Raw genomic sequence first — 18,227 nt, 5'->3', positions numbered from 1 at the left:
TGGTGAAGGTGATTTCAAGTGTGTGAAGGTATGTAACCTGGATTTTCTCCTCAGAGCACATTCTGTGGCATCTGAGCATCTAGCTGTAGATAACAGATTTCTTGCTGCATTTTGGGTGGTTACTAAATCTGTGACGCTAAGTGTGATGATCTGTGGGTTTTTTGTCTGTAGGGTTCCGTTGTTGAAGATGATTGTTGTGCCCAGGAAATTGATGCTGGTGTGGGAGTGTTCCAGAGAGGTCTTACTGGATGGGTAGAGGTGGTTGAAGTTGTGATGAAAATTTGAGGGAGTTTAGGTCAATGTATCTCAGACATATTTTTGGTTTTGTGGTGCACTGCAAACAATAATTGAACATTAGACATTTATTATTTTTTAGTACATTAAGCATGCATTATTTATTTGCAGCTGATTGACACTATCTGTGCTTGTTAATATAATTTTAAATTAACAAAATATTCCCGAATTCTTCTTGTGGGCGGTGGTGAGGGAAATTCAGTATAATCAAATGTAATAACTTTATTTTTGGTTATATAGTTGCAGTTCATTTTTAAAATTTGCTGCTGGAAATCAGATTTAAACCTCAGGTTGTGGTAGAGTGTGACTGTAGCATCAAATGGGGCTATGTAATCACACTGCTCTTCTTAAGAGTTAATTTGGTCCATTAAATTTAATACATGACATGTCAAAGTGTTTTCTCTCATTCATATTTTCAAAATAAAGATGCTGTTTAAATTTCCAGGTTTCAGAGTAGCAGCCGTGTTGGTCTGTATCCGCAAAAAGAAAAGGAGTACTTGTGGCACCTTGGAGACTAACCAATTTATTTGAGTATAAGCTGTCGTGAGCTACAGCTCAGTTCATCGGATGCGTTCAGTGGAAATTCACTGAATGCATCCAATGAAGTGAGCTGTAGCTCATGGAAGCTTATGCTCAAATAACGCATTCGATGAAGTGAGCTGTAGCTCACGAAAGCTTATGCTCAAATAAATTCCTTAGTCTCTAAGGTGCCACAAGTACTCCTTTTTTAAAAATGTCAGTATATTATATGACACGAGGTCCAAAGGTAGAGGTGTAAGGTACTTATAAAGATGGATGAGTAGAGAGATTATGCCAGATAGGAATATAATTTTGCCATAAATTTAAAGTAACAATGTCACACTATTAAGTAAATACCATTCCTTTTCTTTTATGAAGAAAGATGTTCTATGTTCTATTAAGGAATACGATCAGCTTGATGTCCAGATGTGTCGGACTAGAATTGTGGAGCTGGAAAAAAGACTTCTGGACAAACAGGAAGCAACTGAAAGACTCACTACAGAGGTGGATGATTTACTGGAACAACTTGCCAAGCATAGTGGGGCCACACATCTTCAGGTACTATTAATAAAATCAGATAACTTGTATTTCAAGGATATTTACTGAAGATGTTACCAGCAGAGTTATGGGTAACAGTGTAACTTCATTAAATACCACAGCAAAGTAAAGGAGTACTTGTGGCACCTTTGAGACTAACCAATTTATTTGAGCATAAGCTGTCGTGAGCTACAGCTCACTTCATCGGATGCATACTGTGGAAAATACAGAAGATGTTTTTATACACACAAACCATGAAAAAATAGGTGTTTATCACTACAAAAGGTTTTCTCTCCCGCCACCCCACTCTCCTGCTGGTAATAGCTTATCTAAAGTGATCACTCTCCTTACAATGTGTATGATAATCAAGGTGGGCCATTTCCAGCACAAATCCAGGTTTTCTCCCCATGCGCCCCCTCCACCCAAACACACACAAACCCACTCTCCTGTTGGTAATAGCTTATCCTATCCAAAGCGATCACTCTCCTTACAATGTGCACGATAACCAAGGTGGGCCACTTCTAGCACAAATCCAGGGTTTAACAGGAACGTCTGAGGAACGGGGGAGGGGTAGGAAAAAACAAGGGGAAATAGGTTACCTTGCATAATGACTTAGCCACTCCCAGTCTCTATTCAAGCCTAAGTTAATTGTATCCAATTTGCAAATGAATTCCAATTCAACAGTCTCTCGCTGGAGCCTGTTTTGAAGTTTTTCTGTTGTAATATCGCAACTTTCATGTCTGTAATCGCGTGACCAGAGAGATTGAAGTGTTCTCCGACTGGTTTATGAATGTTATAATTTTTGACATCTGATTTGTGTCCATTTATTCTTTTACGTAGAGACTGTCCAGTTTGGCCAATGCACATGGCAGAGGGGCATTGCTGGCACATGATGGCATATATCACATTGGTAGATGTGCAGGTGAACGAGCCTCTGATAGTGTGGCTGATGTGATTAGGCCCTGTGATGGTGTCCCCTGAATAGATATGTGGGCACAGTTGGCAACGGGCTTTGTTGCAAGGATAGGTTCCTGGGTTAGTGGTTCTGTTGTGTGGTTGCTGGTGAGTATTTGGTTCAGGTTGGGGGGCTGTCTGTAGGCAAGGACTGGCCTGTCTCCCAAGATTTGTGAGTGTGTTGGGTCATCCTTCAGGATAGGTTGTAGATCCTTGCTGATGTGTTGGAGAGGTTTTAGTTGGGGGCTGAAGGTGACGGCTAGAGGCGTTCTGTTATTTTCTTTGTTAGGCCTGTCCTGTAGTAGGTGACTTCTGGGAACTCTTCTGGCTCTATCAATCTGTTTCTTCACTTCCGCAGGTGGGTATTGTAGTTGTAAGAATGCTTGATAGAGATCTTGTAGAGATCAGCAAAGTAGTATGTGTCACGGTTACAGGACTAGCTGCACCTCTGACTCCTTCTCTGGTGTCTGAGTGCACCATCACATGTGTAGGCTCTCATGACTACCTATTCTGGGGTGGAATCTTGAGATTCTTTCACAAGACACTGCAGCCAGCGACCCAGTCATGCTTGCTCAACTGGTCTGTCTGGATTTGATACATGAGGTTCTTCCCTTTGGGAGCTTATGACTTAGCGGTGAATACAGTGACCCCGACTCTGGAATCTGAGTTCACTTTCTGATTTTCTCTTGTCTTTCTTTTGAGGGATGGTCTTCAAATCCAGCCAGATTTCTTTTTGTCTCAGCTCACATGCTTGGAACAGCTGCACAAAACCATTTTGAATTCCTCACGGGGGGTCAGGAGCCAGAGCATCAAAGTGAATGACTCCTGATTGTCATGAAGTGATTGCAGGGAAGTGTGTATCAAGATCAACTCTTCCTGGGTGCTTTTGCTGACAATCCTGCTATTGAATTAACTTAGTAGAGGCGTACAGTAAATATCCTTACACCAATCAGACAAATAGAAGATATAATATTCATAAATTATTACAGAGCGGCAGCAAATCTGCTATGCTATGAAATATCATTGATCGAGGCAACTGTTAGTAAAACTATAATCTGTGTAAATTTATCTGAAAATTATATCTATTCAAAATTGGGGTCATGGTCCATGCCTGGGCTCCTAGGTGTTACTGCAGTAAATATGATGATGATGATGATAGAGAAATTCACTGAGCTTTTATTGGCATGACAAGCTATAAAGAGTTGCCAAACTATAAGAAAAAGACAGACCCCTCTTGTATCAAAACAAACCAGTTTTGCAAAGCCTTCATTTTTAAAGTTTCAGGTGTCCTGAGACTTTCATAAAATTTGAGGCTTACTGATTATCCAGATTGGCAAGAGGATACAATCTTGAGGTTCCTCTCTGAAAAAACACACACCTAAAACTGCACCAAATTAAAGGAAGTCAACCAAACTTCCAGAGTATACTATACCCCTTTCTTTTAAGTATCAATAGTTAACATATCTGATATTGAAAAAAATTCCTTGTTCTTTTGGATTGGGTGGGTTTAAAACATTATTATTTTGGTTTCCTGAAACCTTTTTAGGGGTTTAAATAATTTAGGCTCACCACATAGCTTCAATCATGGAGAGCTCCTAAGTGTAAGAGGTTTTCCAAATTGAAAACTAGTGCTCTGTGGAAGCAAAGCTTTGGGAGCTATAAAGGAATGAAGCTACTGTCACTGTAAGCCAAATTTAACCAAGTCAGTTAACTGGAATTTAGAAAATTGGAGTTGCATTGTGGAGAAAAGGGACTCACTTTCTTATGTGATCATTTAAATGTTCTGCATTGTGTTTGCAAACAAGAATCAAATGTAACAGTACTTTATTACCTTTTGTTGTACAAATTTAAAAACCAGGTTTAATGAAAACTCCATTGTCTATCAAATATAGTGTAGATAATTGTTTTTAAAAATACAAATTTCAAACATCTATTGAATTTTCAACGTTATTCTGGAATTAGGTGGCTCTGAATCAACTTCATGGAAGCAGCTATGTTTCTGGGTAAAAGCTCAAATAATATGGAAAAAGAAAAGGAGTACTTGTGGCACCTTAGAGACTAACCAATTTATTTGAGCATAAGCTGTCGTGAGCTACAGCTCACTTCATCGGATGCATACTGTGGAAAATACAGAAGATGTTTGTTTTTATACACACAAATCATGAAAAAATGAGTGTTTATCACTACAGAAGGTTTTCTCTCCCCCCCCCACCCCACTCTCCTGCTGGTAATAGCTTATGTAAAGTGATCACTCGCCTTACTTTACATAAACACCCAGTTTTTCATGATTTGTGTGTATAAAAACAAACATCTTCTGTATTTTCCACAGTATGCATCCGATGAAGTGAGCTGTAGCTCACGACAGCTTATGCTCAAATAAATTAGTTAGTCTCTAAGGTGCCACAAGTACTCCTTTTCTTTTTGCGAATACAGACTAACACGACTGTTACTCTGAAATAATATGGAGCATCTCTTCCTTTATTTTTTTTTATGGAGATCATTCTTCTGTGCTTGTTTAAAGTGAGTTTCAAATGTATTGTACTGTGTTCGTGTTTTTTCTTTTGCAGGGCTGCAGGTAGTGGTGATAAATGGGGTAAATTTGTGTGGGGTGGGGGGAGAGGTTGTTTGTGTTCACTTTATAGGCTCCTGGTTTCTAGGATTTCCACATGGAGATGCTGCACCCCACATGCTTGAAGAGTGTCTTCCTGCTTCCTCCATAACTGCAGATTTACTTTTTCCTTTTAGGAGTAGGAAACCAAGAAGTTTCCTATCATGGAGAAATATATTAAAGATGCTAATGAGATTAATATGAAATAGGATTAACATGCCCCAAACATGCCCCATTCACTTGGATGAGAAGAAGCGAACATCTCTGCTCCATTCACCCTAGATCAGTACAGCCTGTCTTACATAATGGGGGCACTGAGGATTCAGTTTTAGTGTAGAAATTCTACGCTTTGTTTCCCCCTTTACCTGTTAAAATGTTTGCACTTGCTAAAGACAATGTTGTAAATTGGCTTCCTTTACCCTTTGAGATCAGTGGAAGATAAACTTTTTTTTCTTTGCATTTTTCACAGAAAGATGACTGCTCCTTTGGAGCAAGTTTTACTGATACCTTAAGTACAATGCAAAGAGCTAGTTCCTTTGTTTTTAATGAAGGTTTACGTGTCTAAAGTGCTGAAAAATGTCTGGTTTTAAAGATGCGTTAATGTTTCATGTAGGAGCTGGAGACGGCTGTCCAGGAACGGAATGAGATAATAGCTCAGCTGACAAGTAACCTTCAGCAGGCAAGGCAAAATCGGGATGACATTCAGGAAGAAGCCTCAATCCTAGCTGATCAGATCCATGGTTTACAGCTTCAGTTACATGAGGTGTGTGCTGGCTTTTTAAAATTGTTACCAGAAAATGAGGATCAGAACATTAACTGGAAAAAATGTTAGTAAATCTTGACCTCAGCAAATTATATAAATCCCCTCTTCCCCTTTCTTCTCTTTAACATTTGGTTTAAATGTGATTTTCAGGCTTACTAAACTAAACCTAAATTAATAGCTTGATTTTTTTTGTAGTAGAGTTTATTGCAGTGCAGAGGAAGCACGCTCCATTTGCTGGGAAACTGGACTGAGAGGCAGAAGCTCTGGGTGCTTTCATAGAATCATAGAATATCAGGGTTGGAAGGGACCCCAGAAGGTCATCTAGTCCAACCCCCTGCTCGAAGCAGGACCAATTCCCAGTTAAATCATCCCAGCCAGGGCTTTATCAAGCCTGACCTTAAAAACCTCTAAGGAAGGAGATTCTACCACCTCCCTAGGTAACACATTCCAGTGTTTCACCACCCTCTTAGTGAAAAAGTTTTTCCTAATATCCAATCTAAACCTCCCCCACTGCAACTTGAGACCATTACTCCTTGTTCTGTCATCTGCTACCATTGAGAACAGTCTAGAGCCATCCTCTTTGGAACCCCCTTTGAGGTAGTTGAAAGCAGCTATCAAATCCCCCCTCATTCTTCTCTTCTGCAGGCTAAACAATCCCAGCTCCCTCAGCCTCTCCTCATAACTCATGTGTTCTAGACCCCTAATAATTTTTGTTGCCCTTCGCTGGACTCTCTCCAATTTATCCACATCCTTCTTGTAGTGTGGGGCCCAAAACTGGACACACTACTCCAGATGAGGCCTCACCAATGTCAAATAGAGGGGAACGATCACGTCCCTCGATCTGCTCGCTATGCCCCTACTTATACATCCCAAAATGCCATTGGCCTTCTTGGCAACAAGGGCACACTGCTGACTCATATCCAGCTTGTCGTCCACTGTAACCCCTAGGTCCTTTTCCGCAGAACTGCTGCCTAGCCATTCGGTCCCTAGTCTGTAGCTGTGCATTGGATTCTTCCATCCTAAGTGCAGGACCCTGCACTTATCCTTATTGAACCTCATCAGATTTCTTTTGGCACAATCCTCCAATTTGTCTAGGTCCTTCTGTATCCTATCCCTCCCCTCCAGCATATCTACCACTCCTCCCAGTTTAGTATCATCCGCAAATTTGCTGAGAGTGCAATCCACACCATCCTCCAGATCATTTATGAAGATATTGAACAAAACCGGCCCCAGGACCGACCCTTGGGGTACTCCACTTGATGCCGGGCTCTGCCATTGACTTGAGGAGATACCTTCAGGAAGTCACTTCACGTTTTAATGCCTGAGTTTTTTTCCTTGTTAAAATAGGGGGAACTTTTGCCCAGCTTCTTGAAGAAAGCAGTTTGAGCTCTGTAAATGAAAAATACTATAAAACTATATGACGGTGTCACTGATTCACAGGATTGGTGCTATGCCTAGTTTGTAAATAGTCTCTTGGAGAAATCCCTTCTGGGTGCCAGATCCCTTACAGATCTCACTCTTCCTTCAGGGTAGGCCATGCAGCCTCACTGCTGCCTCCTTAGGCTGACCCTCTGGACTTAAGCATTCATGCTTCATTCACATTATAAACTCTGTTCAGTGAGTCCAACTGAGATAGACTCCTCATAGAGACTTGTACACTCATCAGGGACTAATGCACTTCATCCAGTATTTACAGTGATCCTCAAGCAGAGTTTTCAAAACAGTAGGGTTTATTAGTCAACTGGGACACAGCATTGGAAGTGCATAAATTAGCACAGAGAAATAAAGGTTAAAGCATAGTCCATTCTGGTCAGCGCAGAGCAATTGAACAGACTCAGGGCATGTCTACGCTACAAAGTTAAGTCAATTTTATGTAAGTCGACATCAAGTTTCTGATTTAAGCAAGTAGATCTTGCGTGTCCCCACTATGCTTGTGTCGGTGGAGTGCATCCTTACTAGCAGGGTTTGCATCGATGCACGGAGTGCTGCACTGTGGGTAGCTATCCTACAGCGCATGTAGGCGACTGGAATTTTGGTTTGGTCTTTCAGTGCCTTATGGGACCAAAACATTTGTGCAGATGGTTATGGGAGCATGGCATTAGCCTCCCATGATGCACTTACCTCTCTCCTTCTCTGAAATCAACGGCAAAGAAGCCAAACATTTATGTGCCTTTTTCCCTAAGCTTCTGTTACCTATGCAGACTCCATAGCATGGCAAGCATGGACGCTGCTCAGCTGTATGCTGTTGTGAGCATTACAAACACCTCGTGCCTAATCATGCAGTATTTACTCAGTTGAAGCAGGAGCCGCCGTGCAGAACAATGTGATGCCATGCAAACAGCCCTGTTGGAAGCCATGGAGTGGAGCAATTTGCAGTTGCTGATGACAGTTACGCATCACCTTGACGCGGTGGAGCACGGCTTCTGGGCTCGGGAAACAAGCACTGACTGGTGGGACCTCATCGTTGTGCAGCTATGGGATGATGAGCAGTGGTTGCAGAACTTTTGAATGCATAGAGATACTTTCATGGAACTAAGAAGAAAAGGAGTACTTGTGGCACCTTAGAGACTAACCAATTTATTTGAGCATGAGCTTTCATGAGCTACAGTAGCTGATGCATCCGATGAAGTGAGCTGTAGCTCACAAAAGCTCATGCTCAAATAAATTGGTTAGTCTCTAAGGTGCCACAAGTCCTCCTTTTCTTTTTGCGAAGACAGACTAACACGGCTGCTACTCTGAAACCTTTCATGGAACTGTGTGAAGAGCTTTCCCCAGTCCTGAAGTGCAGCAATACTAAAATGAGAGCTGCTCTGACAGTTGAGAAGCGAGTGGTGATAGCTTTGTGGAAACTTGCAACTCCAGACTGCTACCAGTCAGTGGGGAATCAGTTTGGTGTGGGTAACTCTACCATGGGGTCTGTTGTGATCCAAGTTTGCAGGGCAATCAGTAGACTTCTGGTAAGAAGAGTAGTGACTCTGAGCAACGCACAGGAGATAGTGGATGGCTTTGCCACGATGGGGTTCCCTAACTGCGATGAGGCTATAGATGGAACACATGTCCCTATCTTGGCACCAGACCACCTTGCCAAAGAGTACATAAACTGAGAGGGGTACTTCTCAATGGTGATGCAAGCGCTGGTGGATCACGGGGACCATTTCACTGACATCAACGTGGGATGGTCAGGAAAGGTGCATGATGTGTGCATCTTTAGGAACTCCAGTCTGTTCAGAAAGCTGCAAGCAGGGACTTTCTTTCCAGACTGCAAAATAACCATTGGCCAATCGATCCTGGGAGACCCAGCCTACCCCTTGCTCCCATCGCTCATAAGGCTGTACTCCGGCAACCTGGACAGCAGTAAGGACCGAGTAAGTGCAGAATGGTGGTGAAATGTGCCTTTGCACGTTTAAAGGGCTGCTGGCATTGTTTGCTTAATAGGTTAGATCTCAGTGAAAGCAGTATCCCCGTTGTTATTGCTGCCTGCTGTGCGCTCCATAATATCTGTAAAACAAAGAGAGAAAAGTTTCCAGCAGGAACGGGGGTTGAGGCAGATCTCCTGGCAGCCAATTTTGAACAGCCGGACACCAGGGCAATAAGGAGAGCACATCTAGGGGCTCTGTATCTCCATGAGGCTTTGAAAACCAATTTCAGCAATGATCCACAGTAACATGACACTATCTGTGTTGTTCCTTACTAAGCTGTCCCCTTCATTCTATTTTCTCTCCTGTAAACTCCATCCCCACTAACCATAGTGTGCTGAATGAATAAAGAGCCTTTTCTCCTCAATCTGTTACGTTTTATTATGCTCACAAACACACAGAGACAGCAAAGAAAAGTAAGATAACCTGGGGCAATAGGGTAGATAACACTGGGTGAGGGGAGAAACAAGGACAGCTTGGTTACATTTGCACTGCAATAACAATCAAAGGTGGACCTTGTACCCTTCCCTGGAGTTGAGTGCAAGGGATACCGAACTTTTCCCCCCAGCCTCAAAGGACATTTGGGAGAGGAGGATGTGGAAACCGACGATGATGGCATCAGGTTCAGCATAGGCTGCAGAGGGACTCTAGCATCCAGCTGCCATTCGTGAATCTCAGCAAGATGCCTCAACATGTCTGATTTCTCCCTCATAATCCATAGCCTCTCTTTCTGTGTGGCACGCTCTTGTTCCCTTCATGCTCTACAGTCTTCCCTGTCCTTGTGCAGGTTGGACAGTGTAATCCTCCATGCACTGAGCTCCCTTCTTGTCACTCTCGGAGGTGCACAGTAATTCACTGAACATATCCTCTTGAGTCTTTTTTTTCCGCCTTCGAATCTGGGAAAGTCTCCCTCCCGGGGTGGAGGATGTGCCGATGAACAAGGTTTCAGCCGCAAAGAATACAAAGCACGAGGGTAGCACTAACCATGCATACATTCTTTCTGGTGCAAGGTTAATTTTTTAAATAAAAGAAACACCCCTCAATGCATTTCTCTGAAAGCCACAACTTAATCACAACTGCTGGGTACTGCAAGAGTCTGTTTTCTGCTCCAGCCATGTTGAGTAAAGCCATGAGGCATGGATGAGAGGTCTTGTGCTGCAGCTTTTGTGACGACATCCTTGGGATCACTGGTTGCAACTTCAGAAAAGCTCCCTTTTCCCCCAGCAACCTGGATGGTGCCTGAGGACGGGCACCAGTGTAAAGCCACCCAAATAGTCTGATTTTTACATAAGCGGCACCGGGTTGCGGGGGAAGGGAGACAAACAGGAAGCCAGCACCCCCCCCCCTTTTAAATGCTAGTTGAAATACATAGTGGTCCCTTCCAACGACAGCCACGGCACGCTAGGGAAAGCATGGTTGTGTGACCCAGATTTCACCAAACGGGCAGGTTACTTGTTTAATTGCTTGTGGTTTAAGGGCTAGCATTTAAAAGTTCCCCCGTTTCACTCTAGGAGACCATTTGCGATATCGCTCTCCTGAGGGTAACAGAGGCGGAAAGGGAGCAGATGCTACAAGCATCTGGGTACAGACCTGGTCCTTATGCTGTGTGTTGCAATGATGCCAGAAGAGTTAATGCTGGAGTAGTGTGGGAAAGTGTCTTACTGTGGTGGACGAAATAAGGCAGCCCTTCCCAGAAACCTTCTGCAAAGGATTGCAGAGTACCTCCATGAAAGCTTCTTAGAGATCTCCGTGGGGGATTCTAGGACCATCCCTGTACACATAAACAGTCTTTTTCGGAGAGCACCCGCTGCGTAGCTGGCGTGGCCACCGATACCCACTACATCTACTTTTTTGTTCAGATTAAACATTAAAAATAGCATGTATCCCCTACAGTTTGATTGGAAATGTGTACTCACCAGAGGTGCTTTCTCAGGGATCACACTTCGCCAACAATTAGTCCTGTGAAGGGATGGGCTCCAGGGTTAAAATCAGTTCTTGGCTGTGAGGGAAAATGGATCCTCCACTTTCCTGCCTCACATTCTCCTCCTCCTCTTCTTTGTCAACATAGTCGTCCTTGTTGCTTGAGCTTGCCCGGGGCTCCTGGGAGATATCCACGGAGCATTTTGGGGTAGTGGTGGGGTCACTGCCAAGAATCACATGTAGGTTCTCATAGAAGTGGCATGTCGGTGGGGCAGAACCAGGACGACTGTTCACCTCCCTTGTCTTCTGTTATGCTTGATGGAGCTCCTTTATTTTCACGTGGCACTACTGTGTGTCTCTTTTGTAGCCCTTCTTCCCCATGCCCCACGCGATTTTGGCATAGATGTCAGCGTTTCTTCTGCTGGATTGGAGCTCTGCCTACACAGACTCTTCTCCCCACACAGCAATAAGATCCAGCATCTCCTGGTTTGCGGCCTTGAGTCTCCATTATAAGCTGTATTGACAAGCTTTCCACGCTGATCAAACAGGAAATGAAAATTCAAAAGTTCCCGGGGCTTTAACAGGGGAGCAGCTGTTTCCTGTGTACCTGGCTGACGTGCTGTGGAGTTGAAAGTGCTCGCCAGAGTGGTCACAGCAGAGTACTGTGGGGCACCTCCTGGAGGCCAATTCATTCGAATTATACAACACAGTGTCTACACTATCCCCATGTTGACCCGTGGATGTTGAATCAAGCACTACACCTCTTGCAGAGGTGGAGTACAGAAGTAGACTTTACAGGCCACTTAGGTTCGTGGAAGGGACTTGGTAGGGTAGACACAGACATTATTAAATCGACCTAACGCGGCTTATGTCGACCTGACTTTGTAGTGTAGACCAGGCCTCGGACTTTAAGGTCAGAAGGGACCATCAAGTCTGACCTACTGCACATTACAGGACATAGAACCTCACCCATTCCTGAAATAGACCCTGTACCTGTGGCTGAATTACGGAAGTCCTCAAATCATGGTTTAAAGACTTCAAGTTACAGAGAACACTTCAATCTCTCTGGTCACGCAATCACAGACATGAAGGTCGCTATCTTAAAACAAAAAAACTTCAAATCCAGACTCCAGCGAGAAACTGCTGAATTGGAATTCATTTGCAAATTGGATACTATTAATTTAGGCTTAAATAGAGACTGGGAGTGGCTATTTCCTCTTGGTTCCCCCCCCCCCCCCCCCCCCCAAGATGTTCTGGTTTAACTTGGATTTAAACTTGGAGAGTGGTCAGTTTGGATGAGCTATTACCAGCAGGAGAGTGAGTTTGTGTGTGTATGGGGGTGGGGGGGATGTGAGAAAACCTGGATTTGTGCTGGAAATGGCCCACCTTAATTATGCACATTGTAGGGAGAATGGTCACTTTGGATGAGCTATTACCAGCAGGATAGTGAGTTTGTGTGTGTGGTTTTTGGGAGGGGGGTGAGGGGGTGAGAGAACCTGGATTTGTGCAGGAAATGGCCCAACTTTATTATCATGCACATTGTGTAAAGAGTTGTCACTTTGGATGGGCAATCACCAGCAGGAGAGTGAATTTGTGTGGGGGGGTGGAGAGTGAGAAAACCTGGATTTGTGCTGGAAATGGCCCACCTGATGATCACTTTAGATAAGCTATTACCAGCAGGACAGTGGGTTGGGAGGAGGTATTTTTTCATATTCTCTGTGTATAAATAAAGTCTGCTGCAGTTTCCACGGCATGCATCCGATGAAGTGAGCTGTAGCTCACGAAAGCTCATGCTCAAATAAATTGGTTAGTCTCTAAGGTGCCACAAGTACTCCTTTTCTTTTTGCGAATACAGACTAACACGGCTGTTACTCTGAAACCAGAGAATTCACCATTTACACTAGTATATACCTGCAAGTGACCTGTGCCCCATGCTGCAGAGAAAGGTGAAACCCCTCAGGATCTCTGCCAATATGACCTGGGGGGAAATTTCTTCCTGACACCAAATATGGCGATCAGTTAGACTCTGAGCCTGTGGGCAAGACCTGCCAGTCAGACACTTGGGAAATAATTCTCTGTAATAACTTGGAGCCCTCCCCATCTAGTGTCCCGTCTCCAGCAGTTGGGGATTTTTGCTACTATAGTCACCAGTGGGCCACATGCCATCAAAGGCAGTCGCATCATACCTTCACTTCCATAAACTTATCAAGTTCAGTCTTGAAGTCAGTTAGGTTTTCTGCTCCTCTTGGAAGTCTGTTCCAGAACTTCGTTCATCTGATGGTTAGAAACCTCCATCTAATTTTGAGCCTAAACTTGTGGATGGCTGGTTTATAGGCATTTGTTCTTGTCCATGTTGGTGCTTAACTTAAATAACTCTTCTTCCCTCCCTGATATTTATCCCTCCGGTGTGTATGCGTAATGTGTATGTGTGTGGAGAGAGAGCGAGCAATCAGATCGTCCCTCAGCCTTTTTTTGATTAGGCTAAACAAGCCACGCTCTTTGAGTCTCGTCTCATAAGGCAGGTTTTCCATTCATCCGGTCATCCTAGTAGCCCTTCTCTGCACCTTTCCACTTTGAATTAATCTTTTTTAAAGATGGGAGACCAGAATTGCACACAGTATTCCAAATTGTCTCATCAGTGTCTTGTATAATGGTATCTAGTATCAGAGGGGTAGCCGTATTAGTCTGGATCAGTAAAAGCAGCAAAGAGTCCTGTGCCACCTTATAGACAAACAGACGTATTGGAGCATAAGCTTTTGTTGGTCGGATGCATGCATGCTTGTGCTCCAGTACGTCCCTTAGTCTATAAGGTGCCACAGGACTCTCCTTGCCGCTTGTATGATGGTACTAACACTTGCCTGTCTCTACTGGCAATACTGGTTTGATGCATCCTAGGACTGCACTAGCCTTTTTCATGGCTATATCACATTGATGGCTCGTAATTATCCTGTGATAAACCAATACATCCAGGTCAAAGAGCCCTTGATGAGAGTGTTGATTCGTGAATCATTGGAGCTTGTATTCTTTCTCTGGACCCCTTGTTGATCTGGGTCAGTTTCAGCCCAGATCCCTTAATGACACTATTCATTCCATCCAGACAGGGAGGTGAGACATACGCACACACTTATGTCTCTTAGCCTTCCCTGAGATCAAACTTAATCCTTTTCCCTGCTCTAGGTAGTAATGTGAAATGTAGGGGAAACCGAGGCACAGAGGCCTCTAAAAATATTACAAAATTGCCACTTCATCACACTGGGTATGTTACATCCTCCTCTTACATTTTAATAATTAATTCCAGGCCTCGTATGGTTCCGTCACCATAGTATTTGAGTACCTATGTATTACCTGTCCGGGTCCCATAAGGCTTGCTGGATGGGCCAAAGTACACATTATAATTTTTCTTGCCAGGTGTTTAGGAAACCAAACTGGCAGCGATTGGCTACCTGGAAAACAGGTGTAGCTAGAGAGAAGGAAAAAAGAAAGAAGTGGTTGATGGTGGTTGAAATCCTGTCCTCAGCTGGAGGGGATATTGGATTACATTTCTTGCACAGTAGAAATAGAATTTTGTTTTGGATGGGACATTTTTCAGGATTAAATAACATTTTGTTTGTGTTGCATGAGCTGCTATTACTGGTGACAAAGTACTTAGTTTATTATTTTACAGTTGGTGTTAGGGCTTGCTCTGTAAGCCAGTGTAGGATATGCTTAAAGCAAAGGGAGATAATTTGATGCAAGTCGTTTGGTTGTTAGTACACTGACAATTTTGACGATTGGCAAACCTGAAACCTCCCCTCACTTTTCAGCAGAACTTTTTGTAAATGTCTTTAAAAGTGACTCATCTCATAGAATTATAGAATCCTAGAATATCAGGGTTGGAAAGGACCTCAGGAGGTCATCTAGTCCAACCCCCTGCTCAAAAGCAGGACCAATCCCCAATTAAATCATCCCAGCCAGGGCTTTGTCAAGCCTGACCTTAAAAACTTCTAAGAAAGGAGATTCTACCACCTCCCTAGGTAACGCATTCCAGTGCTTCACCACCCTCCTAGTGAAAAAGTTTTTCCTAATATCCAACCTAAACCTCCCCCACTGCAACTTGAGACCATTACTCCTCGTTCTGTCATCTGCTACCATTGAGAATAGTCTAGAACCATCCTCTCTGGAACCACCTCTCAGGTAGTTGAAAGCAGCTATCAAATCCTGCCTCGTTCTTCTCTTCTGCAGACTAAAAATCCCAGTTCCCTCAGCCTCTCCTCATAAGTCATGTGTTCCAGACCCCTAATCATTTTTGTTGCCCTTCGCTGGACTCTTTCCAATTTATCCACATCTCCACTTTTATCTCCTTTGTCCTTGCAGGAAAACTTCAGGTAAGTAAATTGTAAGTGCTTTGGGACACGGGATGTCCTTTTGTTCTGTGTTAGTACAGCATCTAGCACAGTGGGTCGTGGTCCATCGGGCACTATGGCAATACAAGTGATACATAAGTACTCAGTACATTTTAAAAAAACAGCAATTTGAAAATCAGATTATAATTTTGTTTGTTTTTTACAAGGCTAAAATCTATGATACAGAGTCTTTGTGCATGACTGATATTATATAAAGTATGTAATGTATATTACACATACACACACTGAGGACATCTTAAGACGGGGTAGGCAAACTTTTTGGCTCAAGGGCCACATCTGGGTGGGTAAACTGCTTGCAGGGCCATGAATGTAGGGCTGGGTCAGGGGGTTGTGGTGCGGGAGGGAGTGTGGGGTGTGGGAGGGGATGCAGTGTGCAGGAAGGGGCTCAGGGCAAGGGGTTGGGGCAGAGGAGGGGTGTGGGGTGTATGAGGGGGCTCAGGGAAGGGGGTTGGGGTGCAGGAGGGGACTCAGGGCAGTGGTGCAGGGAGGGGTGCAGAGTGCGGGAGGGGTTCAGGGCAGGGGGTTGGGGTGCAGAGTGCGGGAGGGGTTCAGGGCAGGGGGTTGGAGTGCAGTGCGGGGTGTGGCGGGGGCTCGGGGTAGGGGGTTGGGGTGCAGGCAGGGGCTCAGGACAGGAGGTTGGGGTGCAGGAGGGGTGCAGGGTGCAGGCAGGGGGTTGGGGTGGAGGCAGGGGGCTCAGGGCAGGGAGTTAGGGTGAGGGGTTTGGGCTCCCGCCCAGTGCCGCTTACCTGTAGCGGCTGGCCCTGCTGCCCTTGGGGGAGAGGGGGCAGAGAGTTCCGTATGCTGCACTTGCCTGTGGGTACATCCCCCGAAGCTCCCATTTGCTGCGGTTCCCCGTTCCCGGCCAATGGGAGCTTCAGAGGAGGTACCCACAGGCAAGTGCAGCACGCAGAGCCCTCTGTCCACCTCCCCCGGGGGCCTCAGGGACGTGGTGCTGGCTGCTTCTGGGAGTGGTGTGGGGCCTGTGGTGCCCTACGGTTGGCAATCCTGCAGGCCAGATACAAAACCCTAAGGGGCCAGATCCGTCCCGCAGGCCGTAGTTTGCCCACCCCTGTCTTATGAGTTCTTTGAGTCCCTGTCCATATGTGTATTCTATTCTAGGAAAGCATGCACCTGGGATGGGAGAATTTTTTTTTGCTAACAGAGTCCCTTTGCTCTGTGGATGTGCTCTGACTATCCTTGTGGTCTGTACTGAAGGTATAATGTATGATGGGGAACCAACCACCACACCTGTTCTTTCTCACCACCTTGTCCTGAGAGAGGCCAGTTCAGTGTCTGCACATCTTAGCTTAGCTTTTGAGAGTTGTGCATAGTTTTACAAATAGTTTTTAGTATAATTAAATATGAGTTAATCATAAGGATTTGCTTGTGTGCCTGTTGCACCCTAACCTCTATATTTAGTGGAGAAATTTAGTTTTTCTGTAATGCCCCCAAATCCCCTGGATTTAAATTTTGTGGGTCTTATGGGGAAGCTTTTCCCCTTAATGATATTCACTTCTGTTGTGTTTAGGGGAGTTCTTGCTAAGTGTGGTGTATGCATATCATTCTGAAAACAAAAACATTCAAGGAAGCAAGGCTGAAAATGCATTTGTTAGACCACTCTATGCAGGCAATCTCAAACCTGGGACTGTCTGACCCATTCTCCCTCCCGTACAATGGACTGCAGGAATGAGTAGTGCTATGTGTGTTAGCTTCAGGGCTCACTCCTCAAAGGACTTAGGTAGGAAGCCTTAGAAGGCATTACGAGAGGGTAGTGAGACTCTCTCTTTCAAAGAGATAAGGAGCAGACCTCTGTCCTCAGATGTTGGCTGTGTGTGTTCCCTCTTTGTGCTGTCCCAGCTCTGCGCAGGTAGCTGGCACAGCAGACCTCGAGTGAATCACCCAATGACCACAAGATCTGTTAAGGTACAAAGGCACCTGGCCAGGTTTATTGTTGACGAAGCATAGTACTGGTGCCTTATACTTGCTACAAGTGCACTCAATGCATGTATGCCCGTGACAATGGACACAGCTTAATTAGTGGCAGGACTTCCCACTATCTCTTTGGGTGGCCAAAGATACTCCCTCTGAGATGCCTCTTTATACCCAGATACCAACAAGTTACATATTGTCCCTCTGATGTATCTAGGTGCCACCCATTACCTTGTACATGTTGGTTTGATCAAAACATCTCTATTCATCATACTGTCATCCTGACCTTATCTTTAAGAAAGGTTAGCGTGTTCCTGTTATCTTTGGGGAATGTGTTGATACTGAGGTGTTCTGGTACCACCCTTCTGGAGTGTGTTTGCGTGAGTGCTCTGTGCCTAGCACCTTTTCAGAATGTGTGTTTTTGCAATATTAGCCCTGTTCTTGCCAGATTCTGGGTGCAGGGCCTGCCTCTTGCTCACAACTTGACTTTGCTTTATATCAGCAAAGCTCTGACCACTACTTTAGCCCTGTCCTAAAGCCTCACATCAGGCCTCTGAAACAAGGGCTTATGTTTCAGGCCCTCTTCCTATTACAACATCCATCTAAATCTTTGGGGAAAAAGATCTTTGCTCTGCTCCAAAGGAGATCTCCTGTCCTGATATGGGTCCTGATGAGGTTTTGATGATGCCCTGATGAGGTTTTGTGAAAGGACATCATACTGACAGCTCAATATTGAAATAAAAGACCACTGTGTCCGTCCCAAGTGCAGAATCTATCAGTAATACAGACCTATTCAGTACTGAGAAAGTACTGTCTGCCTCTAAACCTTTGGCACTTGTGAAACCATTGGCTCTGGAAAAAGGCTTTGAACCAACTAGACCATA

The 18,227-nt window shown here is 44.5% G+C and overlaps 1 protein-coding gene across 6 annotated transcripts in view; it reads left to right on the top strand.

The window, feature by feature from the left end:
• Positions 1-18,227, top strand: part of PCNT (pericentrin) — a 228,556-nt gene that overhangs the window by 40,882 nt on the left and 169,447 nt on the right. For 5 of the 6 annotated variants that reach the window (XM_073306956.1, XM_073306953.2, XM_073306955.2 and 2 more), the window contains exons 4-5: positions 1,192-1,371; positions 5,526-5,675. In XM_073306956.1, coding sequence (XP_073163057.1) covers positions 1,192-1,371; positions 5,526-5,675 — 330 coding nt within the window. The remainder of the gene's footprint in view (positions 1-1,191; positions 1,372-5,525; positions 5,676-18,227) is intronic. The other variant, XM_073306954.2, reaches the window with a different exon arrangement.

This window comes from Lepidochelys kempii, chromosome 11, assembly GCF_965140285.1.
Source record: "Lepidochelys kempii isolate rLepKem1 chromosome 11, rLepKem1.hap1, whole genome shotgun sequence".
Taxonomy (NCBI): domain Eukaryota; kingdom Metazoa; phylum Chordata; order Testudines; family Cheloniidae; genus Lepidochelys; species Lepidochelys kempii.
This window is presented reverse-complemented; position numbering and strand designations above follow the sequence as displayed.